Source organism: Liolophura sinensis, chromosome 9, assembly GCF_032854445.1.
Source record: "Liolophura sinensis isolate JHLJ2023 chromosome 9, CUHK_Ljap_v2, whole genome shotgun sequence".
NCBI classification, from domain to species: domain Eukaryota; kingdom Metazoa; phylum Mollusca; class Polyplacophora; order Chitonida; family Chitonidae; genus Liolophura; species Liolophura sinensis.
The window spans coordinates 1,251,395-1,279,391 of record NC_088303.1 but is presented as its reverse complement, the minus strand read 5'-3'; the positions used below and the strand labels follow the sequence as shown (position 1 = coordinate 1,279,391).

The window sequence follows — 27,997 nt, the reverse complement described above, 5'->3', positions numbered from 1 at the left end:
AATGGCGGCAACTGACATTTTAGCAGACACCGACAGTGACGATGAAATTCCACCAGACTGGGAGGAAAGAGTCACACTGGACGGGAAAGTCTACTACGCAAAGTAGGGCATTGTTGTTCAAACATGTTCTTTCAGTTTGAGATGATAACGCGTATCAAGCATGTTTTCTAAAATTAAAGCTAGTAGTTTCCTCATTTTCCACATGCATGACAACAACAACACCGTGCCTGGCCGATTTTCCATCTTTTTATATTTGGACTCAAAAGTCGCTTAGTCAAGACTTACTGCCATTCATCCCAGTACGATACATTATAAAGTTTCTTAAAACAATTTCTCGATTACTAATCACCACGTCCTGTCCAGTTACTGGGAATTTACTGACTAGAACTTGCAGCAGATATTGTGGTACGCGGGACTGCATGGTGCAGTTCTAGTCATAAGTCACTTCATTGAAAATCATTAAGGCTAGATTACCCACCTTACCCATTTGATTCGCTAACATCCAACCACTTACATTCATTCTCTCCCTGTCCACAGTGTTTACCTGGTAAGTCCATTTTGAACAATATATTTTGACGAATGAAATCCTTGACATGTCTTCTCTGTTCCAGTTTGACGTCCTACATCACATGCGTCACACACACACTTCATTCTTTTAAATGAAACTACTTCTGACTAGAACTGCAGCATGCCGTCAAGCTTATCACAGTTTTTGGTGCAAGTTCTAGTCATAAAACTAAGATAGTTGCGGAGTGGTGTAAGGATAACTGTTTGTTTTTTATGTTTGGACAACGCCCGCATAATCATGTCTGAAGGGCCCTATTTACCCTGAAAGGGTGCGTTATAAAATGTGGGAAACAGTCCATTGCTAACCTCTCTAAAATCCCAAGCTGTTGATCATCCCAAAGCTAAATATCTATCCATACATCTTCAAGTTCAACCACTCCACTCACTTGAACTTCACAGAAAGGGCTGCCCATCATGTACACCAGTGGGGTTCCTGAGCCACACATTTCTACCTTTCCAATTGCGAGAAGCAGAAACCAGGATAACTACATATACAGCATTACAACAAACACCGCAACTATTTTGTAAACTGGACAGGTTGAGCTTGATGAAATATGGGTGAATGTTTTCTTTTAAGATGATGTCCTAAGCATTGTAAAGGACTAACTTGACAGACCAGGGAGGTTAATAATCGACTATTTTCCAAAATTTTGCATCATTCAGGGGGGAATAGGACCCAGTCATGACTATGAGAACACAAGACTCAGAAATACAAAAAAGCAAACATAGTCATGCAGGGCTAGGTAACTCTCAGTCAGGCAACACATTTTCACATAAGCATTAAAACTTCCCTATCATAAATCAACCAGGAGATGCCCATAACCAACAGAGCTGTTCTCTCGCTCTGGACCAACAACAATCCATGACAACCACTCGAATTCACAAGACAGGTAGATTTCCCAACACTACGCCCATCTCATTCTGATAGCCACGCATACAGTCATAGTAGGCCGTTCAAGAGAGATAACCCATTGGCAATCATTATACCAACACTAGGTAAGTCACCCATCAGACTGACTGGCTGACACAGGTCATGAGCTCACAGCATTTAGCTGAGTCTTGTTTGTCCCCCCAGTGGAAATGGTGACAGACGGCTTGCAGCCCAAGTGATGGAAATGGTGACAGACAGCTTGCGGCCAAGTGATGGAAATGGTGGCCAAAGTGATGAAAATGGTGACAGTGGGCTCGCGGCCCAAGTGATGGAAATGGTGACAGAGGGCTTGCAGCCCAAGTTATTGAAATGGTGACAGAGGGCTTGCGGCCCAAGTGATGGAAATGGTGACAGAAGGCTTGCGGCCCAAGTGATGGAAATGGTGAAAGACGGCATGCGGCCCAAGTGATGGAAATAGTGAAAGACGGAATGCAGCCCAAGTAATTGAAATGGTGACAGAGGGCTTGCGGCCCAAGTGATGGAAATGGTGACAGAAGGCTTGCGGCCCAAGTGATGGAAATGATGACAGACGGCTTGCGGCCAAGTGATGGAAATGGTGACAGACGGCTTGCAGCCCAAGTGATGGAAATGGTGACAGATGGCTTGCGGCCCTAGTGATGGAAATGGTGACAGAGTGCTTGCGGCCCAAGCGATGGAAATGGTGAAAGACGGCTTGCGGCCAAAGCGATGGAAATGGTGAAAGACGGCTTGCGGCCCAAGTGATGGAAATGGTGACAGACGGCTTGCGGCCCGAGTGATGGAAATGGTGACAGACGGCTTGTGGCCAAGTGATGGAAATGGTGACAGAAGGCTTGCGGCCCAAGTGATGGAAATGGTGACAGATGGCTTGCGGCCCAAGTAATTGAAATGGTGACAGACGGCTTGCGGCCCAACTGATGGAAATGGTGGAAGACGGCTTGCGGCCCAAGCGATGGAAATGGTGAAAGACGACTTGCGGCCCAAGTGATGGAAATGGTGACAGATGGCTTGTGGCCCAAGTGATGGAAATGGTGACAAACAGCTGGCGGCCCAAGTGATGGAAATGGTGAAAGACGGTTTGCAGCCCAAGTTGGTGTAGTGTCTGAAAATGTACTTGTTATATGTAATTTTTGCGGTTGTCATGGAGATCGTTTTGGTTAGGCGTGACTCAGAACAGGTTAGTTATGGTGACCTCTCAGCTGACATCAGTTTACATTAGGGAAATTTCAGAGAATGTGTGAAGATGCAGTAAGTGTTTGTTGCCGTTAATCTGACACATTTGGGGCTATATTACATTGTTACTCTGTTTTGCTCACCTGAGAGATACTCCACTCTGTAGTTACATGTAGATCTTAGACGGCCAGTCTGGGTCGAGTGGCACAGCTCTGAGTTACAGGGCCAAACAAGATCAAATGTGTCCCTTTGGATATTTTGTGCACGATTTCTTCAAATGAACACAAATCATCTACAAAGTACTCTAACTAATAGTTGTCCATTGTATTTAAAAATGAGTGCATTTGAAAAATCTGACCAACAAGCTTGCTTTTGATGTTATCTCCTTTTTCTGATGTTTTTTTTTTTTATGTTTTTCTAAAAGAACTTGTCTGCACCATCATTGCCAAAGAGTTATTTGTTAGTCCAGATATTAATCTACTGCCTAACACTGACAAATTTGTGTGCTGTATGTAAACTGTGTGGGAAAGTCTGTCTGTAACTTGCCAATGGCCTGTTGGTTTATCCTGACCCCTCTGGATTTATCCACCGATAAAACTGACTGCAAAAATTCTTAAGTATATTATACAGCATGTAAATGCCAGTCAACTAAAATGATAAATCCTGGTGGTTTGTCAGTTAATATCTAATGGGGCGTTAGGAACTGTAAATGTACAGGGCACACCTGTATGTATATCTTTGTTATTACAGCCATGCTAAACAGACAACACAGTGGGTGCATCCTACCACTGGGAAGAAGAAGGTTGTCAAAGGAGGTGAGAATACTGGCAGTAATACAAGAAAATTGGAACAATCACAAGTTTATAATCCTGGGAGAGTCTCACTAAGGGCCAATTAAGTTAAAGTATGCAGTATTTCTTCAGTCTTTTCACAGTTGTTTTAAGCATATTTTAATATTTTCAATTTTCTGCCTGGACTGAAGCTCAGAGTTAAATTATTTTTGTAAAGCCCAGATGTTGATAAACTTAGATAAACATAAATTACTGGCATGCAGAAAGGAAGAAGAACTAGGGTACATACTCATACAGAGCTCAGGTAATGTTTATCGTACTGGTATGACGGTGGTAGGCAGTATAGCAGATGGCTGGATGTTCATTCATTCATACAGAGCTCAGGTAATGTTTATCGTACTGGTATGACGGTGGTAGGCAGTATAGCAGATGGCTGGATGTTCATTCATTCATACAGAGCTCAGGTAATGTTTATCGTACTGGTATGACGGTGGTAGGCAGTATAGCAGATGGCTGGATGTTCATTCATTCATACAGAGCTCAGGTAATGTTTATCGTACTGGTATGACGGTGGTAGGCAGTATAGCAGATGGCTGGATGTTCATTCATTCATACAGAGCTCAGGTAATGTTTATCGTACTGGTATGACGGTGGTAGGCAGTATAGCAGATGGCTGGATGTTCATTCATTCATACAGAGCTCAGGTGCTCGGTCAGGAGTGCTCGGTCAAACATACCACTGCATCATTTGTTTGGAATTGTAAATTAAATATTAAGTTCTGGTTTCATCTTCTAATGATTCCTTGCCAAGTGCTGCACATACTGTATCTATGAAGGTAAGCTTTACTGAGGGCATTAACCTGTCATTTGATTAAAATAACAGGAAGTTAAGTACTGATATATCATGCTGTTTATATCATTGTGAAACAGTTAGCTGGACAAAACACAGGGCTGTGTCTAGAATAGTGTGGAAGGTTCCCATCCCAAAGGTGACATGGTGATAGTGCATAACACGAATAAAGAAACATTTGTTGTAATATTTGTGTTCAGTTTGCTGCTTTTAATACGGCTTGATAATCTTTGATGCCCAACAGTTTTCCAGAATTACAATCTAGGGCTGTAAATAATGCCCTGAAATACAGGATTTTTCTACTTCATTCCATACAGAGTCTCCACAAACAGATATTATTATATTGTGTCATACAGATATGTATGTACATGTAAGCTTGTACCTTGTAAGGTAAATTTTTCATGCCAATACTTCACAATCCAAAGTGTGTTAAGGAAAAGACCTCTAAAAATCAAAGTAGAAAAAATTATAAGAGGAAAACAAGGGGATGTGACGTCAGAGCACTTAGATGCATTCCACCCACCATAATGCTGGCTGCCGTTGTATAAGTGAAATATGCTTGAGTACGGCGTAAAACACCAATCAAATAAATAAATAAATCTTAGATGCATTGTCAGTATCGCTCCTAAAGTTCACCATACCATTCAAATATTTGAAATCCTTACAGCACACTTAAAAAAAGCTGAAGAAATAAATTGAAGTATTTTTACACATAGTTTTCAGTTGTCTTTATAGTGAACCTTACTTCATATTTTAGCTTTCATTTACTTTAATACATGTATAGTGCATTCTACCAAAATTCATGAGTATGGAGTCTAACAAATTTGGCCTGTAAATATGCACACTCTTCACAAGCACATACAGTGCCAAGGCCTTGATTAAAAGGACAGGTTTGATGCCTACAATTAAGTTTTTCTGATAGGAAATTAATCAAACTCTAGATAACCCCTTAAATGGCCCAATGAGGTGAATGGATCATTTAGAATCGAGCTAAATATGTCACTTAACAAAGCTGAAGTTTGGGTGAAATATGTCACTTAACAAAGCTAAAGTTTTGGTGAAATGTGTCACTTAACAAAGCTGAAGTTTGGGTGAAATAGGTCACTTAACAAAGCTAAAGTTTTGGTGAAATGTGTCACTTAACAAAGCTGAAGTTTTGGTGAAATATGTCACTTAACAAAGGTGAAGTTTTGGTGAAATATCATATCCTTTTTTCTGTTGCTGCTGTTGTCACAGAGTTACCGTATGGCTGGCAGAGAAAAGTAACAGATGATGGACATGTGTTTTATGTTGAGTAAGTAGTTTTACTTTTTACTTCAGGGAAGAAGTTTGTATTATTTAACAAGTTTATACCTATACTGGGTTTATATGTGTAATTTTCACAGGTTAAGTGGAAAGCATGAATTCAGAAAATGAGTTGTTTTGATGGAAAGCAGCTCGCTGAAGTCATACTATATGCACAAACACAGTGGAATTTAGTTGAGGCTCATGTTACTGCTTTTGCTGCAGAAACTTACAACAGTAACACGTGTGTATGGTGAATGAAGGGAAGTAACTCAGTAGATTACCTGATGGGTGAGACATTATATTTGGATACCATTGCTGGCTTTGGTGTGGGCTTTGAGTGGATTGGGATAAGCTTGTTGTCATGGAGACCAGTCTGGTACAAGGAGACAGCCATGGTTTGATGTTAACTGAATCACGTGAAATGTGGCTAGTCACATTTATACATGTACAGTACAATGTATGCAAATCCCAAAAGAAAATGAGTGAGTGACAAAAATTAGCTGATTTATGGTGAACTTTAACACAGCCTTAAGTTTTCCACATGCCTACTTATTGGTGGCAAATTTTGCCTGCGTTTTATTGACCCTAGAAAGGTGTTTTTGGCTTTGTGTACAAGGTAAGGCGATATCCTACTGGAAAAATTATTAAATTATACTTCATGACATTTATTTGCATCTAAAAACACACTTATTGAGGCAAAGTTTGGGGTCATTTGCAATGGATTTTGTTTCACCAAAGTTGGGTGTGACATAACAGGTGCTTGTGCTGTGACAATGATGGTGCAGTGAGGTGGCACTGTAATTATGGAGATAAAAGGAGATCTGATGATAATATGAATGAAAAAAAAAATGTGTTTGATATTACTACAGTGACCTCTACTGGCTGGTCTTTTAATTAAGATTCTAACATGCCTCCAAACACTTCAACACTAAAAGCAGTGGTGAGCGAAGTGTGCTCAAATTGACAGTCTATGCACAGTTGCCATCTTCGTCATGGACGCTGAGACGGTTCATATACCTGGTCTGGCAGTTAAGTTTAAAGGTGAAATATTTACCATCACGGACATCAATTGGTCAAAAGGCACTTATACCGTGTGTGAGATATAAAGAGTTGGCATCAAACAACAACCATCTAGGTATATCTGGATATTTGCCACAGGGGCAACGATGTGTTTGTTTTTCTCGTACTTGTAATTCCTCCAAAAGGGGAAGATTGCTGGCATTACAAGGAAGCAATGGAAGTGAACAGCTTGTAGTAAATGATGGCTGAAGAACAATGCCGTTCTTTCAGTCTTTTACACTCAACGGTTGTTTCCTGGCAGTAAGCGGATGCATCTGTGACTTGTGTCAGCGCGCCTGGCTCCATACCTTCACCCAGACACAGAGTTACTCGAGTTGAAAAAGTTGTAGGCCTGAGTTTTCTAAAATGGGCTCCACATGGTCATCAAATTCTCGTCAACGCTGTCAATTTAGGAAGCACCTTCCATTTAAACTTCAACGGATTCTACAAGATTCTCCACGAAAGTAATCATTCGCTTCTGACCGTTTTTTATTAGTTTGATCATAAGATCATAATTCTTCTGTCATCGTAAAACTGTTATGTTCAAATTTAGAGCTCGAACTGACATGGAGAGGTGCTGGCAGAAAATCTGCATTTATTGGTCAATAACTGTCACATGCCTCGCTCTGATTGGATGATTTATCTTCCACCCTTTCAATTGGCATGGGCTTGCCCAAGTTCGTAACAACACAACCTAGACCATTACATGTTAAAGAAAAGGAGAGCAATTGTTTTCGATATTTTCTCCCCTCCCTCCCCAGAAGGGCTGTCTTAATTCATAATTGTATATCAGAATAGAAATAAAACGTAGTTTGGAATGCTCAGATCCTGAAGAGAATACACAGCAGACGGAGTTGTTTGTTTGGATGTTATGGTGTGGCATTGTCCTTCTGTGGATGTATAGGTGTACAGCCTGTAGTTAATGGGCAGTGATGTTATGGTGTGGCATTGTCCTTCTGTGGATGTGTAGATGTACAGCCTGCAGTTAATGGGCAGTGATGTTATGGTGTGGCATTGTCCTTCTGTGGATGTGTAGATGTACAGCCTGCAGTTAATGGGCAGTGATGTTATGGTGTGGCATTGTCCTGTGGATGTGCAGCCTGCAGTTAATGGGCAGTGATGTTATGTTGTGGCATTGTCCTTTTGTGGATGTATAGATGCACAGCCTGCAGTTAATGGCCAGTGATGTTATGGTGTAGCATTGTCCTTCTGTGGATGTGTAGATGTACAGCCTGCAGTTAATGGGCAGTGATGTTATGGTGTGGCATTGTCCTTCTGTGGATGTGTAGATGTACAGCCTGCAGTTAATGGGCAGTGATGTTATGGTGTGGCATTGTCCTGTGGATGTGCAGCCTGCAGTTAATGGGCAGTGATGTTATGTTGTGGCATTGTCCTTTTGTGGATGTATAGATGTACAGCCTGCAGTTATTGGGCAGTGATGTTATGGTGTGGCATTGTCCTTGTTTGGATGTGTAGATGTACAGCCTGCTGTTAATGGGCAGTGATGTTATGGTTTGGCATTGTCCTTCTGTGGATGTGTAGATGTACAGCCTGCAGTTAATGGGCAGTGATGTTATGGTGTGGCATTATCCTTCTGTGGATGTGTAGATGTACAGCCTGCAGTTAATGGCCAGTGATGTTATGGTGTGGCATTGTCCTTCTGTGGATGTGTAGATGTACAGCCTGCAGTTAATGGGCAGTGGTGTTATGGTGTGGCATTGTCCTTCTGTGGATGTGTAGATGTACAGCCTGCAGTTAATGGGCAGTGATGTTATGGTGTGGCATTGTCCTTCTGTGGATGTGTAGATGTACAGCCTGCTGCTAATGACTAGTGATGTTATGGTGTGGCATTGTCCTTCTGTGGATGTGTAGATGTACAGCCTGCAGTTAATGGGCAGTGATGTTATGGTGTGGCATTGTCCTTCTGTGGATGTAAACATGTATAGCCTGCAATTAATGGCCAATGATGTTATGGTGTGGCATTGTCCTTCTGTGGATGTATAAATGTACAGCCTGCAGTTAATGGGCAGTGATGTTATGTTGTGGCATTGTCCTTCTGTGGATGTGTAGATGTACAGCCTGCAGGTAATGGGCAGTGATGTTATGGTGTAGCATTGTCCTTGTGTGGATGTATAGATGTACAGCCTGCTGTTCATGGGCAGTGATGTTATGGTGGAGCATTGTCCTTCTGTGGGTGTATAGATGTTTACATGCACAAAAGGACAATGCTACACCACACCCTACAGTTCATGGCCAGTGATGACATAGTGTGGCATTGTCTTTTTCTGGAGTGTTTGATATTATTGCTACAGCTGCAGAAAGGTTTCACTTTATAGAATTATATAAAGTCTTGTTTATGTGTCTTAACTATGTCAGAAGCATGTTGAAAGCACATTTCATAGCTGCTTTACCGGTCCGGATAACACAGTTGGGAGGGCGTCCGCTTCGGGAGCAGTAAATCCAGGATCAGCCCTGGTCGAGTCAAGACCCTAAAAGAGGAAGTTGTAACTTCATCGCTTGGCGTTCAACTTGAAGGGGATAGTGCAGCAACTGGTTGACCTGTATCAGTTTAATGGCTCGGGTGGGCGGCTTACTTGCCTTCGGTAAGTCGTCTCATTGAAGTAGCACTAAATGAAAGAGCGGTGGAAATCCATCCTGCAACAAGGAGGTACATTACATACACCCTAAGGATTCCATCTTCATCATATGACTGAACAATTGTTGAGCTCGATGTTAAAGCCCTAGCACTCACTCACTCACTCAATCACTCATAGCTGCTGTATAGAGCTATGGATGCATGTACACGTACAATGTATTTTGGGGTTTTTATGTTGACCACGCTTAAATATACTTTCACAAAGTGTGTTTGACGAACTACAACTTACTTCACAAAAGAGTTTGAAATAGGATGTCCCGGAATATTTTGATCATGACATCAAACCATCATTGTCAATTGATCACTGTGCTGTGTCGCAAGAATGTGTTAACAACTCAGGTTTACGAGGAAAGAGATAATTCCTCAACCTGATCAGATATAACACCCCATTTGTAAAAAATCAGTAATAAACCAACCAGTAAATTATGCTGCCTTATACTTGTAGTCATATCAATGAGAAAACCACTTATACAGACCCTCGCCTAGCCTTTGCTGAGGAGGTCAAGGACTCACCTATGGACTTCAGACAGAGGTTTGACGGGAACACGTCTGCCATGCAAATACTCCTGGGGCGTGATCTCACAGGGAAATACGCCATTGTGACTGGTGCTAACTCCGGCATAGGTCAGTTGTGTGGCTTTAATTTCTTAAATTTAATAGCTGGGTGTTGCAAAATGTGCAATGGCTGATGTTTGTGTAGCTCCTTTAGCAATTTTTCTGTTAATACATTAGGTTATACTTGATTGAAGCCTCTCACCAGTGATCCTACCATCGTTACCTGCGGGCCGTGGTCCAGAATACTCTGTACATTTGTGATCCTACCATCGTTACCTGCGAGCCATGGCCCAGAATACTCTGTACATTTGTGATCTTACCATCGTTACCTGCGAGCCGTGGCCCAGAATACTCAGTACATTTGTGATCCTACCATCGTTACCTGCGAGCCGTGGCCCAGAATACTCTGTACATTTGTTATCCTACCATCGTTACCTGCGAGCCGTGGCCCAGAATACTCTGTACATTTGTGGTCCTACCATCGTTACCTGCGAGCCGTGGCCCAGAATACTCAGTACATTTGTGATCCTACCATCGTTATCTGCGAGCCCTGGCCCAGAATACTCTGTACATTTGTGATCCTACCATCGTTACCTGCGAGCCGTGGCCCAGAATACTCAGTACATTTGTTATCCTACCATCGTTACCTGCGAGCCGTGGCCCAGAATACTCAGTACATTTGTTATCCTACCATCGTTACCTGCGAGCCGTGGCCCAGAATACTCAGTACATTTGTGATCCTACCATCGTTACCTGCGAGCCGTGGCCCAGAGTTCTCTGTACATTTGTGATCCTACCATCGTTACCTGCGAGCCATGGCCCAGAATACTCAGTAGATTTGTTATCCTACCATCGTTATCTGCGAGCCGTGGCCCAGAATACTCAGTACATTTGTGATCCTACCATCGTTATCTGCGAGCCGTGGCCCAGAATTCTCTGTACATTTGTGATCTTACCATCATTACCTGCGAGCCGTGGCCCAGAATACTCTGTACATTTGTGATCCTACCATCGTTACCTGCGAGCCGTGGCCCAGAATACTCAGTACATTTGTTATCCTACCATCGTTACCTGCGAGCCGTGGCCCAGAATACTCTGTACATTTGTGGTCCTACCATCGTTACCTGCGAGCCGTGGCCCAGAATACTCAGTACATTTGTGATCCCACCATCGTTATCTGCGAGCCCTGGCCCAGAATACTCAGTACATTTGTGGTCCTACCATCGTTACCTGCGAGCCGTGGCCCAGAATACTCAGTACATTTGTGATCCTACCATCGTTACCTGCGGGCCGTGGCCCAGAATTCTCTGTACATTTGTGGTCCTACCATCGTTACCTGCGAGCCGTGGCCCAGAATACTCAGTAGATTTGTTATCCTACCATCGTTATCTGCGAGCCATGGCCCAGAATACTCTGTACATTTGTGATCTTACCATCGTTACCTGCGAGCCGTGGCCCAGAATACTCTGTACATTTGTGGTCCTACCATCATTACCTGCGAGCCATGGCCCAGAATACTCAGTACATTTGTGATCCTACCATCGTTACCTGCGAGCCGTGGCCCAGAATACTCAGTACATTTGTGATCCTACCATCATTACCTGCGAGCCGTGGCCCAGAGTTCTCTGTACATTTGTGATCCTACCATCGTTACCTGCGAGCCATGGCCCAGAATACTCAGTAGATTTGTTATCCTACCATCGTTATCTGCGAGCCATGGCCCAGAATACTCAGTACATTTGTGATCCTACCATCGTTATCTGCGAGCCGTGGCCCAGAATTCTCTGTACATTTGTGATCTTACCATCATTACCTGCGAGCCGTGGCCCAGAATACTCTGTACATTTGTGATCTTACCATCATTATCTGCGAGCCGTGGCCCAGAATACTCAGTAGATTTGTGATCCTACCATCCTTACCTGCGAGCCCTGGCCCAGAATACTCAGTAGATTTGTGATCCTACCATTATTACCTGCAAGCCAAGTCCCAGAATACTCAGGAGATTTGTGATCTTGAGCTATATTATCCTACCATCATTACCGATGAGCCATGGCCCAGAATACTGAGAACATGGCCATCCCATTAAGGATGTAGGCCTACTAATAACATGGCACCTTCTACAGAAGTTAGGGTAAAAACACACAGCGATTCCGAAAATCAGCTAAACATGCAGATAGGAAGTTATCCTAACTTGGTAATTAAAATTCATCCGTGTGTCCAAAGCCATGAAGGATTAATTTATCAGTATAGGAAGCTATCTCTTACAACAACACCATGTTAACAGTTTAATGTGTTCGATATTTAACATGTGCTGATTAAAAATCAGGATATATTGACAGTACCATGCACTGTTTACTCAACAATATGTAAGCCTGTTTATTCTTAAGCATTTGAGCAAAATTGCACACATTTAAACGCAGGGCAAACAAATTTGTCTCATTGATACCCTGCATGAGTGTTATTGTGCTACTTTAAATCTTCCTGTCGTCATTTTCACTAAATTCATTAAATTATCTGTCCTGAATATAAGGTTAAAGAATAAGTGTTTAATCTTGAGTTGCTTTCCTAAATTGTAGACAAATTTTGGAGTGTATTAAACCCAGTCTGGTGAGTTTTGAAGCATCATACAGAAACAATTTTTTTTGCTTGTGTTCATTGTTCTTGCTTTGAAGAGACAGCTTTCAAATTAAGTGATGTGTACATGTACATGCAGGGCCATTAGGACTTCATCACAGCTCATGGTGCCAAAGGCCAGTGGGTTATTCTGGGTAGCCTGGTTTTCATCACCCATACCAAGTGTTGGTTGTGTGCAAAATTACCCAAATATTCTGAAAGTCTGCTGCTATATATCCTTAGAAAAAATGATACACAATTATAACAGATAAATATCCTCACAAAATCTGAATGAAAGAGTCTGTTATCAGTCATTAGGTCCAGCTATGTTCGGTAAATTCCCTGCAGTTGGTATAGCCAGCTAGTCGAAATGCTTACACCCATGTAGAGTGATGATGAGCAGGTCTGGTAATACATGACACTTGTGTACACGAACATCGCCCTGCCCGAGCGCCAAACTGAAAGTAATATCGGCCCTGAACACGGAACAGAGTTGATACTCCAGTTGGATATCAGGTGTTTTTGCTTGTATGTTCTCATTGTCACATTGTTTATTGCAGTTGGTACGAGAGTGCTCCTAGGTTTTCTGACGTCACTAGATTGCTATAAGTTATAACATTGCCAAATGCCAGTGGCTACTGAGGATTGTTTACTAGTTATTTTGTTCATAAGTAGTGGAGAATTTTTATAATTTTTAGAACATTTCTGGAAAAGTATTTTATTAATTACTTCAGCTTTAGTAGTTGACTTTAAGTTCACTTTAAGTACCAGTGTAGGGTTAAACAGTAATCAGATGAACTTTGCCATGATTGCTTTTTGTTAGATGTGCAGGTATGATTGTTCTGTGGTGTACAGCATGCACAGTTTATGGTATGGCAAAGTTAGGTGTGGAAAGGCCACGCAGTAACTTGATCTCTCAGTTTCAGTTGCTTGTTAACATCATGTTGTTTTTATTGCACTTTGCAACATGTCAGGCTCCACAGTTCACAGTGTTGTTTTGATTGCACTTTGTGACATGTCAGGCTTTACAGTTCACAGTGTTGTTTTGATTGCACTTTGCGACATGTCAGGCTCTACAGTTCACAGTGTTGTTTTGATTGCACTTTGCGACATGTCAGGCTCCACAGTTCACCTTGTTGTTTAGATTGCACTTTGCGACATGTCAGGCTCTACAGTTGACAGTGTTGTTTTGATTGCACTTCACGACATGACAGACTCTGCAGTTCACTGTGTTGTTTAGATTGCTCTTTATGACATGTCAGGCTGTACAGTTCACATTGTTGTATAGATTGCACTTTGCGACATGTCGGGCTCCACAGTTCACCTTGTTGTTTAGATTGCACTTTGCGACATGTCAGGCTCTACAGTTCACAGTGTTGTTTTGATTGCAGTTTGCAACATGTCAGGCTGTACAGTTCACAGTGTTGTTTTCATGCACTTTACGACATGTCAGGCTCCACAGTTCACAGTGTTGTTTTGATTGCACTTTGCGACATGTCAGGCTCCACAGTTCACAGTGTTGTTTTAATTGCACTTTACAACATGTCAGGCTCCACAGTTCACAGTGTTGTTTTGATGCACTTTACAACATGTCAGGCTCTACAGTTCACATTGTTGTTTTGATTGCACTTTGCGACATGTCAGGCTCTACAGTTCACAGTGTTGTTTAGATTGCACTTTGCGACATGTCAGGCTCTACAGTTCACTGTGTTGTTTAGATTGCACTTTACGATATGTCAGGCTCTACAGTTCACAGTGTTGTTTTGATTGCATTTGATGACATGTCAGGCTCCACAGTTCACAGTGTTATTTTGATTGCACTTTACGACATGTCTGGCTCCACAGTTCACAGTGTTGTTTTGATTGTACTGTGTGACATATGAGGCTCTACAGTTCACATTGTTGTTTAGATTGCACTTTATGACATGTCAGGCTCCACGGTTCACAGTGTTGTTTTGATGCACTTTACAACATGTCAGGCTCCACAGTTCACAGTGTTGTTTTGATTGCACTTCACGACATGTCAGGCTCCACAGTTCACAGTGTTGTTTTGATTGCACTTCACGACATGTCAGGCTCCACAGTTCACTGTGTTGTTTTGATGCACTTTACGATATGTCAGGCTCTACAGTTCACATTGTTGTTTTCATGCACTTTACGACATGTCAGGCTATACAGTTCACAGTGTTGTTTTGATGCACTTTACGACATGTCAGGCTCCACAGTTGACAGTGTTATTTTGATTGCACTTGACGACATGTCAGGCTCCACAGTTCACAGTGTTGTTTTGATTGTACTGTGTGACATATGAGGCTCTACAGTTCACATTGTTGTTTAGATTGCACTTTACGACATGTCAGGCTCCACAGTTCACAGTGTTGTTTTGATTGCACTTCACGACATGTCAGGCTCCGCTGTTCACAGTGTTGTTTTGATTGCACTTTGCAATATGTCAGGCTCTGCAGTTCACAGTGTTGTTTTGATTGCACTTTGCGACATATCAGGCTCTACAGTTCACAGTGTTGTTTTGATGCACTTTACGATATGTCAGGCTCCACAGTTCACAGTATTGTTTTGATGCATTTTACGACATGTCAGGCTCTACAGTTCACAGTGTTGTTTTGATTGCACTTTGCGACATGTCAGGCTGTACAGTTCACAGTGTTGTTTTGATTGCACTTTGCGACATGTCAGGCTCCACAGTTCACAGTGTTGTTTTGATTGCACTTTGCGACATGTCAGGCTCCACAGTTCACAGTGTTGTTTTAATTGCACTTTACAACATGTCAGGCTCCACAGTTCACAGTGTTATTTTGATTGCACTTTACGACATGTCTGGCTCCACAGTTCACATTGTTGTTTTGATTGTACTGTGTGACATATGAGGCTCTACAGTTCACATTGTTGTTTAGATTGCACTTTATGACATGACAGGCTCCACGGTTCACAGTGTTGTTTAGATTGCACTTTGCGACATGTCAGGCTCCACAGTTCACAGTGTTGTTTAGATTGCACTCTGTGAAATGTCAGGCTCTACAGTTCACATTGTTGTTTTGATTGCACTTCACGATATGTCAGGCTCCGCCTTTCACAGTGTTGTTTAGATTGCACTTTACGACATGACAGGCTCTACAGTTCACGTTGTTTTGATGCACTTTACGACATGTCAGGCTCTACTGTTCACAGTGTTATTTTGATTGCACTTTGCGACATGTCAGGCTCTACTGTTCACAGTGTTATTTTGATTGCACTTTGCGACATGTCAGGCTCCACAGCTCACAGTGTTGTTTTGATTGCACTTTAGAACGTGTCAGGCTCTACAGTTCACAGTGTTGTTTTAAAGCACTTTGCGACATGTCAGGCTCTACAGTTCACAGTGTTGTTTTAAAGCACTTTGCGACATGTCAGGCTCCGCCTTTCACAGTGTTGTTTTGATTGCACTTTAGAACGTGTCAGGCTCTACAGTTCACAGTGTTGTTTTAAAGCACTTTGCGACATGTCAGGCTCTACAGTTCACAGTGTTGTTTTAAAGCACTTTGCGACATGTCAGGCTCCACAGTTCACAGTGTTGTTTTAAAGCACTTTGCGACGTGTCAGGCTCTACAGTTCACAGTATTGTTTTGATGCATTTTACGACATGTCAGGCTCCGCTGTTCACAGTGTTGTTTAGATTGCACTTTGCGACATGTCAGGCTCCACAGTTCACAGTGTTGTTTAGATTGCACTCTGTGAAATGTCAGGCTCTACAGTTCACATTGTTGTTTTGATTGCACTTTACAATATGTCAGGCTCCGCCTTTCACAGTGTTGTTTTGATTACACTTTACGACATGACAGGCTCTACAGTTCACGTTGTTTTGATGCACTTTACGACATGTCAGGCTCTACTGTTCACAGTGTTGTTTTGATGCACTTTACGATATGTCAGGCTCTACTGTTCACAGTGTTATTTTGATTGCACTTTGCGACATGTCAGGCTCCACAGCTCACAGTGTTGTTTTGATTGCACTTTAGAACGTGTCAGGCTCTATAGTTCACAGTGTTGTTTTAAAGCACTTTGCGACATGTCAGGCTCTACAGTTCACAGTGTTGTTTTAAAGCACATTGCGACATGTCAGGCTCTATAGTTCACAGTGTTGTTCTAAAGCACTTTGCGACATGTCAGGCTCTACAGTTCACAGTGTTGTTTTAAAGCACTTTGCGACATGTCAGGCTCCACAGTTCACAGTGTTGTTTTAAAGCACTTTGCGACATGTCAGGCTCCACAGTTCAGACTGTACAGATCATAGTGTTTATTTGATTGTACTTGATAACAAGCCAGGCTCTACATTTCACAGTGTACTTTTGGTTGTACTTCATGACAAGTCAGGTTCTCCAGTTCACAGTGTGTTTTGATTTGCAGGGCTAATTATTAATGTTACTTAATGTTAATGTTATTAATAGTTGAGATCAGCCCTTTCATGAGACATTTTGGCTTTTATCTCTTCTGAATTTCACACTGCAGGATATGAAACAACCCGATCCTTGGCTTCTCATGGCTGCCATGTGACACTGGCATGTCGGAACACTCAGTCTGCGGATATGGCAAGAAGTAAGATTTTAGCGGAGTATCCGACTGCTGAGATGGAAGTGATGGAAGTGGACTTAGCATCCCTAGCCAGCGTGAGACACTTCACAGACAAGTACAATGCCAGGCAGTGGTGAGTTAGTGGATACCTGTGGACTTCTTTAACCTTTTATTTTTGTCTAAACATCTTGTTCCTGTGACAGTATCATGGCAGACATTTTGTAACATTTTGTCCCTAAAAATAGTAAAATTGCTAAAGCTATTACAGTTTTATTTTGTGTTGGAATTATTCAAAAATATTTGGGCTGAAAAACCTGTTTTCGGCTTTAAAATTATAAATAACACGCTATATAAACCCCAGGAAAGATGTTTTTACAGAGATCGCTAAATATTCATGTATACTGAGCTCAGCAGGACGTACCTTATTACCAGTTAACTGACTTAGTGTATTGTCTCCACCAGACCCCTATTTCAGTATTTTGTTTACCTATACCACACCCCTATTTCAGTATTTTGTTTACCTATACCAAACCCCTATTTCAGTATTTTGTTTACCATTACCAGAACCCTATTGCAGTATTTTGTTTGTCTATACCAGGCCTCTATTTCATAATTTTTTTTGTCTATAACAGGCCTCTATTTTAGTATTTTGTTTACCTATACCAGACCCCTATTTCAGTATTTTGTTTACCTATACCAGGACCCAATTTCAGTATTTTGTTTACCTATACAAGACCCCAATTTCAGTATTTTGTGTACCTACACCAGACCCCAATTTCAGTATTTTTACCTATACCAGACCCCAATTTCATTATTTTGTTTACCTACACAAGACCCCAATTTGAGTACTTTGTTTACCTATACCAGACCCCAATTTCAGTATTTTGTTTACCTATACCAGACCTCTATTTCAGTATTTTGTTTACCTTTACCAGACCCCTATTTCAGTATTTTGTTTGTATATACCACACCTCTATTTCAGTATTTTGTTTACCTGTACCAGACACCAATTTCAGTATTTTGTTTACCTATACCAGACCCCTATTTCAGTATTTTGTTTGTCTATACTAGACTCCAATTTCAGTATTTTGTTTACCTACACCAGACCCCAATTTCAGTATTTTGTTTACCTATACCAGAATCCAATTTCATTATTTTGTTTACCTATACCAGACCCCTATTTCAGTATTTTGTTTACCTATACCAAACCCGTTTCAGTATTTTGTTTACCTATACCAGACCCTTATTTCAGTATTTTGTTTACCTATACCAGACCCCTATTTCAGTATTTTGTTTATCTATACCAGACCCCTATTTCAGTATTTTGTTTACCTATACCAGACCCCTGTGTCAGTATTTTGTTTACCTATACCACTCCCCTATTTCAGTATTTTATTTGTCTGCACCAGGCCTCTGTTTCAGAATTTTTTTTGTTTATACCAGGCCTCTACATATATTGATCTTGAATGCTGGTGTGTTTGGCCTTCCTCACACATTGACAGTTGATGGACTAGAAACAACATTCCAGGTTAACCACTTGGCCCAAGTCTACCTAACAAAGCTGCTCACACCAACCTTGGTTACCTCTGCCCCTAGTAGGGTCATTCTTGTGTCCTCAGAGTCACACAGGTATATGTTAATATTGAAAACCCTTAATATTTGTATTAATTTTAAAATGAACATACCATTTGCATTTGTACATGTACATAGGATTTGGATATAAGGATGCACTTGTGTTTATCTCCTGCGTGCTGTTTGATCTATGCACACACGTGTATGTCAAAATTTGATTTTTGACTTTTTGATTATGACATTCAGTAGATTTCTGCTCTTTTGTAAAAGATTGTTTTATGCATGGGACCTCGCTGGCTCAGAAGGTTAAGGCTCACTGTGACTATCAGACCCTTGACCAATGAGGTAGCATGCTCAAATCCAGATCTTATTGTGTCAGCCACACCTTATTTATGAAGTCAAAAGGTTTGTGTGGTAACTGGCAAAAGTCGGTGGTTTATGCCGGGCACTCTGGCTCACCCCACCCATAAACCTGCTGGCCATCATACACGTATGTAATAATAAATACATAAACACATTGCATGTTTGTTAGAATATTGGAGACATAAAACAACCTTGGCAACAGATGTGTTATAGTCTGCTGAAACTGAACTACAGTAACTCTCCTGTCTCTTTTCAGATTTACAGATGAAGCTTCTGTTAAACAGTTGTCTGAGGAGAAGTTATCTCCCCCTGCCAGCAAATACCAGGCGATGCGAGCCTATAATCTGTCCAAACTCTGTAACGTTCTGTTCTCCCAGGAGCTGAATGCTCGTTACATGGAGCAGGGAGTCACGTCAAATTCCCTTCACCCTGGCAACATGATGTACTCATCTCTTTCCCGGAACTGGTGGCTCTACCGTCTTCTCTTTTATCTGGCTCGACCATTTACCAAGTCCATGGTAAGAGTTCCTTTCTGTCAGTAACTCTGTATAAACGAAATCATATGACCAGGCCTTTGTTTTTGTTTTTGAGCAGAGGTGTGATTATCACAGCATTTATAGAGGACTAGGAATGTGATTTGCACACCTGAAGACATGCTCCCTGACTCTTGCTTCCTGACTCTTGCTCCCTGACTCTTGCTCCCCTGACTCTTGCTCCCCTGACCCTAGATTCTGTCAGACATGAATGTGTCACTAGCACTCTTAAATTTGGCTTCAGGAGTGGTCAAGTCAAATATTCATGAGTATAACATAAACAACAAGAAAATAAATACATACATGTTCTTTACAGAGTTTTGATTTATTCCAGGCAACAGGTGTCATTTTATTTGAATACAATGAAAGATGTAATTAGGATTTGTAACAAATATAACCTAAAAAAGAAGCTCATATCTTTCCAACCAGTTTGTTTGAATAGATATAGATAAAGTTTATGACAAAACAGCGCATATTGCTGGGCCCGATCCTGAGACACTGAAGTAAAGGTCAGATAGCAGCCTCTGCTTGATCTTGTGCATTCCCAAGGGTCTGATTAATAGGATATTTACTGTGTGTTAGGCAGAGTACAGTAGATGTTAAGTTTGTTGTCCAAAAGATGACCTTGCAGTACCAGGAGTGATATATAACACCCCCGTCTTATCTCCCATCATTCCTGATCTATCTTCTGTTACAGTACCCCTTTGTACATCACACCTTACTACACATGTCACACTGTCTCATTGTTACTGCCAGTGAACAGTGTCAAAGAGGATTGACTTTTTGTATACTTTCTAGATAATTGATAATTTGTAATTTGGAAAATGGCCTTGCAGTTATTTACCTGCCACAGAGGTTTACATGATGGTTGACATTTGGTTGACAGTTGTCTGTTATGATACCTGTAGATTCAGAAGGTGACAGTTGTCTGTTATGATACCCATAGATTCAGCAGATAACTATTGTCTGTTATGATACCCATAGATTCAGCAGATAACTATTGTCTGTTATGATACCCATAGATTCAGCAGATAACTATTGTCTGTTATGATACCCATAGATTCAGCAGGTAACGATTGTCTGTTATGATACCTGTAGATTTAGCAGGTGAAAGTTGTCTGTTATGATACCCCTAGATTCAGCAGGTGACAGTTGTCTGTTATGATACCCATAGATTCAGCAGATAACTATTGTCTGTTATGATACCCATAGATTCAGCAGACAGTTGTCTGTTATGATACCTGTAGATTCAGCAAGTGACAGTTGTCTGTTATGATACCCCTAAATTCATCAGGTGACAGTTGTCTGTTATGATACCCCTAGATTCAGCAGGTAACGATTGTCTGTGATGATACCTGTAGATTTAGCAGGTGAAAGTTGTCTGTTATGATACCCCTAGATTCAGCAGGTGACAGTTGTCTGTTATGATACCCATAGATTCAGCAGGTGACAGTTGTCTGTTATGATACTCATAGATTTAGCAAGTAATGATTGTCTCTTGTGGTACCTGTAGATTCAGCAGGTAACGATTGTCTGTTATGATACCTGTAGATTCAGCAGGTGAAAGTTGTCTGTTATGATACCCAAAGATTCAGCAGGTGACAGTTGTCTGTTATGATACCCCTAGATTCAGCAGGTAACGATTGTCTGTTATGATACCTGTAGATTCAGCAGGATTTTGAGAGTAGTTCTGGATGCATTTTTAACTCTGGATTGATATGTCCATTCTGAGGGTGAGGAATTTAGGATACTAATATCAAAACAAGGGGGCATAACTCTCTGAGCCATATCTTTTGGAATATGGGAACATGAAGTCAATAATATCTACATGTATAAACATTGCTGAAGTGAAAATAGTTTTAGGGTTTTTTTCAGTAGTTTTATTTTTTGTCTGTGGATTGTCATTTTTTCACATGAAGGATCATGAAGCAATCTTAGACTGAAGTTAAAATTTCAATCATTAAACTTGGTATGTTCTTTCCGTTGTTTTAGCTGAAATTTGTGTTATAATAACTTACAGAGAATTTATGTTGTCAAGCCATATTTTGACCTTGTTATGTACGAAATAACAATTTTAAATTGATTTGAAGTCTTAACTCAAGTCTGAGATTGTTTCCTGGGGCTTGATCCACATTAGATCTCTGAAGGCGTTCAGCAGAATTGGCATATTTCCACATTGTCATAGTTTGGAGTTCATTGGTAGCAATAAGCCGTTTACAGTGGTCAAGTGGCCAGTGTGTCACATGTTGGGAAATTTGTCAGTTGTTTTGGTGATTTGCTCTGAGCAGTCCAGTTTCCTTCATGCATAAAACTGACAGCTGTCATGTAAGTGAAATAACTCTTTTGTATGGCATTGGACAACAACCAAGTAAGTAAATAAGTAAGTAGGTATCTCTAGACTGAAACATGTGCTGTACAGCAAATTAGTGCTTTTCAAATGTGCAGACCACCTTTACATATTAACAGTACCTATCATCTGCAAGACCATTTCGTGCAGATATAGAGTGGAGATTATTTTTTTACAATTTTTTTTACAGTGAATAACATGCAAGGCATATTATGATTCAGTGGCACATGTCTGCCGGACACTGATGTATATTAAAGTACATCGGATTTTATATCGGAGCGCACTTTGCTGACAACATGTTATATCATTGTGTATGTATGAATGTACTTCATCAGAGCACAGAATGTGTGAACCTGTGCAGGTAATAGGCCATTCCTGTGCAACACTTGCTCTGTCCCATGTACACTGTTTAACTGCCCTATGTATTCCTGGGGTTAATTGCCATAAACATTCTGAACTCCGGCAGTCATAGGGTTAAACTATGTTACCCATGTCAATATACTGTTGTTGCTCTGACTACGCTTAATTTTTGTCTTCGATAAGACTTGGAAACCTTCACACAGAGAGTGTTTCAGTTAGATTTCTGTGTATTAGTATAGTGTGCATTACTGTGGCAGTCAGCTGCATATGTGAGTGGAATGAGAAGTGTAGGTTACTGTGTATCCATTGTCAGTGGAGTGAGAAGTGTAGGTTAATGTGTATCCAATACCAGTGTGGTGACAAGTTTAGGTTACGGTTTATTAGCATAGTGAGACGTTTAGGTTACTGTGTATCCAGCATCAGTGTCGTGAGAAGTGTAGGTTACTGTGTATCCAGTATCAGTGTAGTGAGAAGTCTAGGTTACTGTGTATCAGTGCAAGGAGAAGTGTAGGTTACTGTGTATCGGTGGAGTGAGATGTGTAGGTTACTATGTATCAGGGTAATACGATGTGTAGGTTACTGTGTATCAGTGGAGTAAGAAGTGTGGGTTACTGTGTATCAGTGTAGTGAGAAGTGTAGGCTACTGTGTATCCAGTATCAGTGTAGGGAGAAGTCTAGGTTAATGTGTATCAGTGCAAGGAGAAGTCTAGGTTACTGTTTATCAGTGTAGTGCGAAGTGTGGGTTACTGTGTATCAGGGTAATAAGATGTGTAGGTTACTGTGTATCAGTGGAGTGAGAAGTGTGGGTTACTGTGTATGAGTGTAATGAGATGTGTAGGTTACTGTGTATCAGTGTAGGGAGAAGTGTGGGTTACTGTGTATGAGTGTAATGAGATGTGTAGGTTACTGTGTATCAAGGTAATAAGATGTGTAGGTTACTGTGTTTCAGCGGAGTGAGAAATGTGGGTTACTGTATATCAGTGTAGTGAGATGTGTAGGCTACTGCGTATCAGTGTAATGAGGAGTGTAGGTAACAGTGTATAAGTTTAATTAGAAGTGTAGGCTACTGTGTATCTAGTAACAGTGTAGTGAGAAGTGTAGGTTACTGTGTATCAGTGGAGTGAGAAGTGTGGGTTAGTGTGTATCAGTGTAATGAGAAGTGCAGGTTACTGTGTATCAGTGTAGTGAGAAGTGCGAGTTACTGTGTATTCATTATCAGTGTAGTGAGAAGTACAGGTTACTTTGTATCCAGTACCAGTATAGTGAGAAGTGTAGGTTACTGTGTATCCAGTATCAGTGTAGTGAGAAGTATAGGTTACTGTGTATCAGTGCAAAGAGAAGTGTAGGTTACATAATGAGATGAATCCAATATCAGTGTAGTGAGAAGTGTAGTTTACTGTGTATCAGTGCAATGAGAAGTGTAGGTTAGCGTATAAGTTACCAATGTGATGAGAAGTGGAGGTTGGTGTTCATCAGTACAGTAAAAAGTGTAGGTTACTGTGTATAAGTTATCAGTGTAATTAGAAGTGTAGGTTAGTGTGTATAACTTATCAGTGTAATGAGTAGTGTAGGTTAGTGTATCAGCTAACAGTGTAACGAGAAGTGTAGGTTAGTCTGTATAAGTTATCAGTGTAATGAGAAGTGTAGGTTAGTTTGTATCAGCTAACAGTGCAATGAGAAGTATAGGTATGCCCTTGAAGTTTATGTTAATTGTGTATTAATTACATGTTCAAACATTATAAGGGTTTGAGTCATTGGTATATGGTGTGAGGTAATTTTATGTGACTGGGTTCATTGTCATACGTCAGATTTCAGGTGTCTATGACATGGTGTTCAAGACTTTCATTGAGGCAGCACCCTAAATGCCTTAATAGCATTAAACTGCAGGTGGTTGTGGGTTTTCCTGGGCTTGGTTTCCTCCCACCATAATGCTGGCCGTCCTTGTACAAGTGATATATTCTTGACCACTTCGTAAAACTCCAATCAAGTATATAAATATATCTTACCAGCATTAGGAACGGCCTTATACAAGGGGACATCTACTCATGATGAAATCTGATGGCAGCACCAACTTTTATCAGCACCTGATCTTTTTATGTTACAGCAACAAGGAGCAGCCACGAGCCTTTTCTGTGCCATAGCTCAGGAGTTGGAGGGAGTAGGGGGACTTTACTTCAACAACTGTTGTCCATGCCGACCGTCTGATTACTGTTTCCAAGACAACCTGTCCAAGAAATTGTGGGATATCAGTGAGAAGATGCTTGCAGACAGAATGTCTCCTGACAATGAAATACCAGGGAAAGGTACTGATAGTTCGTAGTCAGTCTCCACTTCATGTATGGCAAATGTGAATAAAACTGGACATGGTTTTTGATACATTCGATCAGGCCTTCACTGTATAGTTTTCTTCAGTATAATACTTAAAAACTTTTTTCTTCACCTTTTACTGTAATACCATTGACATAATGTACAGGCACATAATGACATTACATGTAATTAATTCACAAGATACAAGTTTAGTTGGCAAAAATTCTTGAGTTTACACATGGAAATGTGTAAACTCCAGTGGGATTATGTGTGTAACACTCATTTCACCATGTTTGAGGTATAGTACTGGGACTGTGTATTTGAATCCACACTGCTGTAGTTTGAAGGCTCTGATTGAATGGTGTTACATAATTCACGATAAACAGGTAATGTCTAGGTGGGCAAAAGCAGTTATGTAATGAGCGAATTTTTAGATATTATATATTGCTCAGGGCTGTGGTTACATTGATAGAGTCGGTGGTTTGTAATACCTGTATGATATAAACATGTAGAGAGAGTAAACATTCACTGTCGATTTGATCGAAGGAGGCTTTAATATTAACTAGATTTATAAAATGCACTTTCATTTACCTGTGGTGCCTAAGCTGTGTTAATAGTTACAACCAGTGCCATTGTGCTGGCTACAGATGTGCTTTTGTATATTATGTAAGTTCCCCCCATGTATTGGTGGGTTTGGATTGGGGTGAGGGACTTGGTGTTGTGGGACTGTTACCGCCTGGACAATAGACAGGGCACCATCATTAGTATCACCAGTCAGTGGAGTCGGCTTGTAATCTCGGTCTGTGTAGAAGGCAGGGCACTCTGACACGCTTGCTGGTATATATCTGTAGGTACAGACCTTGATAGAAAGTTCTACCCCTGGTGACATATGGCTGTACCCCCCCTCCCCCCAAACTCTCCTTCCCTCCCCTTTACTGAACCACAGATCAGCTGTGCTCTTAAAATCACCATAATCAATTGATAGATTAAAGTGCTGTGTAGGTGTACTGAACTAGACATTATGAAAGCGCCCAAGATCAATTTTCTCTCGGCATGGTACATTAAAATTGGGAACAGGCATGAGTTGGTTTACTCATGTGCTACAATATGTATTTATTTATTAAGGTTATAAGGAAAGAACATGGCTTTATTGTTTATGCCTAAAGCACCTGTACTTATAGGCTGACTTGGGTTTTGTGAGGAGCCTTTTGAAAATGAACTCTCTATATTCTGAGTAAGCTGTGAGAAAAATATTGTAAGGAATTTTGAAATTTGTTTTGACATGTGTAAGTACTTTCAATATAAAAGTTCACTACAGGGTATTAAACACGGAAATGTGCGCTGTGTTTTGGTATGGTAAAACCCGATCATAGCCAGTTTCTTACTCTTTGCACTGTTAGACCATTAGACATCATGCTATAAACTAAAGTTACATGTTAACCTACAATAATAATGCCTAGGTTAAAGTTTGATGATACGATCATTGAGCTGTGTGGTGTTATGATCCAGCAGTCCTAAGCTCGGCCGTGTTGGTGGTTTTACAGCATATTTATATCATTGATAAAGTCAGACAGATTGACAAAAGTTTGGGATTTTGGAGACAAAACTACATTCTTTGGGTTGTCCAATTTCAGAGCTTCATAAAAAGTGTTATTTTATCAGTCGACACAGAGCAATGCCCAAAGAATGTGTTTCAATAAACATATTGTAAACGTACAAAAAAGTGAGAGAATTAGAGCAGTTGATTAAGTTTGCTGAAACTGATCAGGTCTAAAGGCTTACCAAACTCTGATTTTCACTTTTAATTTCACGTAATCCCATGATTGAGGTTTAATGTGACTGTATTGTGTAAGGTGTGACAGGCTGGCCAGTGCGGCTGTATTGATCTGTCCGTCTTATCAATATGTAGATTTGATGACACTACAGGGAGCACCTATTCGTACACAGATTAAAGCGCTGAGGGTGACCGACCTCCTTTGATCAACCAGGCATATATAACAAATACAATATATACAGTTTTGAAGCTGGTACTTGTGCACTTAGAGCGGTCTTTAGGGGCTTCTTATATATTTGTCTTTATTTATACTGAGGTTGAGATATACATGTAAGTACATGTAGGTAATTTTTAGACTGACCCTGTCTAGACTTTAAATATGGCAGTCTCAGTACTTCTGTGTTTGATGCTAAACTTGTTCACAGTACATGTTTACAGTGTCTGGGTGGTGTTTAATATGTCATGTCTTCAACATGGTATGCCGGTGAGGCAGCACTATGCATTTAGATGTGTCAGAACTCCTGGCCTCTTTTAATCACTAAAATAATGTTGAAAGCAACATTAAACCTGGGGTAAATACCCTACAACAAACAAATACATGAACTAATACATGATTGTGTTTATTTATACTGCATTTGCCCTAATAATGTGTACAAGAAGTGCATTTTTAGACGCTAAAAAAGGTCGTGAAATGCGAATTTTGATGCTGAAACTGCCAATGGGCAGGCGGCATACTTTTTCATCCTGTGACTGATGGCGCTACTGTGAAGCAGGACCTGGAGCCATTGTGACGTCAAGAACGGATTGTAGTATAACGTCTGCACTGTTACAATGTATCAGTTTCTGTTGTAAAGTCGTACTGTCTTTAGTATGACGTCATTATGATGAGCTCCAAAAAGAACATTTGAATAAAATCAGTAAAATGATGTCAAGGTCCTGCTACCAGGCATTTGACAGGTCCCCATAGGATATTGTCCCACATTCCAAACAGACATCAAGACGTCTTTCTAAGGTCAACGTAATGCACAGAACAGGCAAAATGAGTATGAATTAGTTTAAGTTTCAAACCAAACACAGTATACATATACTGTTGATACATGTATGGCAATACTACATATGGTTATTACACTGTATATAAAAATATCCAAATGTATGTGTGATTCTGTTCATATGTATATATCACTGAAAATTTCAAAAAATATATTCTCTACATATATATCAAATAGTATATGTGTAAAAGTCTGGCGCAAACCTGCAGATGGTTGAGGGTTTCCACCAGGCTCTGCAACCGTAATACTGGCCGCGGTGATATAAGTGAAATATTTTTAAGTACGGCCTAAAAACCAATGAAATAAATAAATATATATATATGGTGCAAAAACAAAGTTGTGTTTTGGTTTAATTTTCTCCTAGTAGACATATGTACATGTATGTCCCAGGTAGAAAACTGATCTAACAGATTACATCAAATGGAAAAGACCACATAAAATGACACCACAATATTGGAATCAGACACACCAAAGAAAATATGTCATCACATTTAAAAAAAAAACATTCTCTTCAGGAAGTTACAACTTCCTCTTTTAAAATCTTGGGTGTGACTCGGCCTTGGATCTAGTTCTCCCAAAGCAGACGCTGTACCAACTGTACTATCGGGGCCAGTGTGTTTAGTAGATTGCTCAATGCATGTATTAGTGTACTTTATATATCCCATC

General features: G+C 40.6%; 1 protein-coding gene across 1 annotated transcript; it reads left to right on the top strand.

Moving 5' to 3' along the window:
* Positions 1 to 27,978, top strand: LOC135474797 (WW domain-containing oxidoreductase-like). The gene is made up of 8 exons (XM_064754393.1): positions 1 to 102; positions 3,401 to 3,465; positions 5,527 to 5,584; positions 9,738 to 9,916; positions 16,964 to 17,159; positions 18,470 to 18,655; positions 19,218 to 19,479; positions 24,306 to 27,978. The coding sequence occupies exons 1-8, from the start codon at positions 2 to 4 to the stop codon at positions 24,519 to 24,521; spliced, it is 1,263 nt and encodes a 420-aa protein (XP_064610463.1). The 5' UTR covers position 1; the 3' UTR covers positions 24,522 to 27,978.
* Positions 27,979 to 27,997: the final 19 nt, after the last annotated feature.

Bases quoted from the DNA above. Each gene is read 5' to 3' on its own strand.
- LOC135474797 (XM_064754393.1), top strand. From the start codon at position 2: ATGGCGGCAACTGACATTTTAGCAGACACCGACAGTGACGATGAAATT. The intron at 9,917-16,963 runs GTCAGTTGTGTG...TTCACACTGCAG, and splicing joins TGGTGCTAACTCCGGCATAG to GATATGAAACAACCCGATCC. The intron at 17,160-18,469 runs GTGAGTTAGTGG...TGTTTATACCAG, and splicing joins AAGTACAATGCCAGGCAGTG to GCCTCTACATATATTGATCT.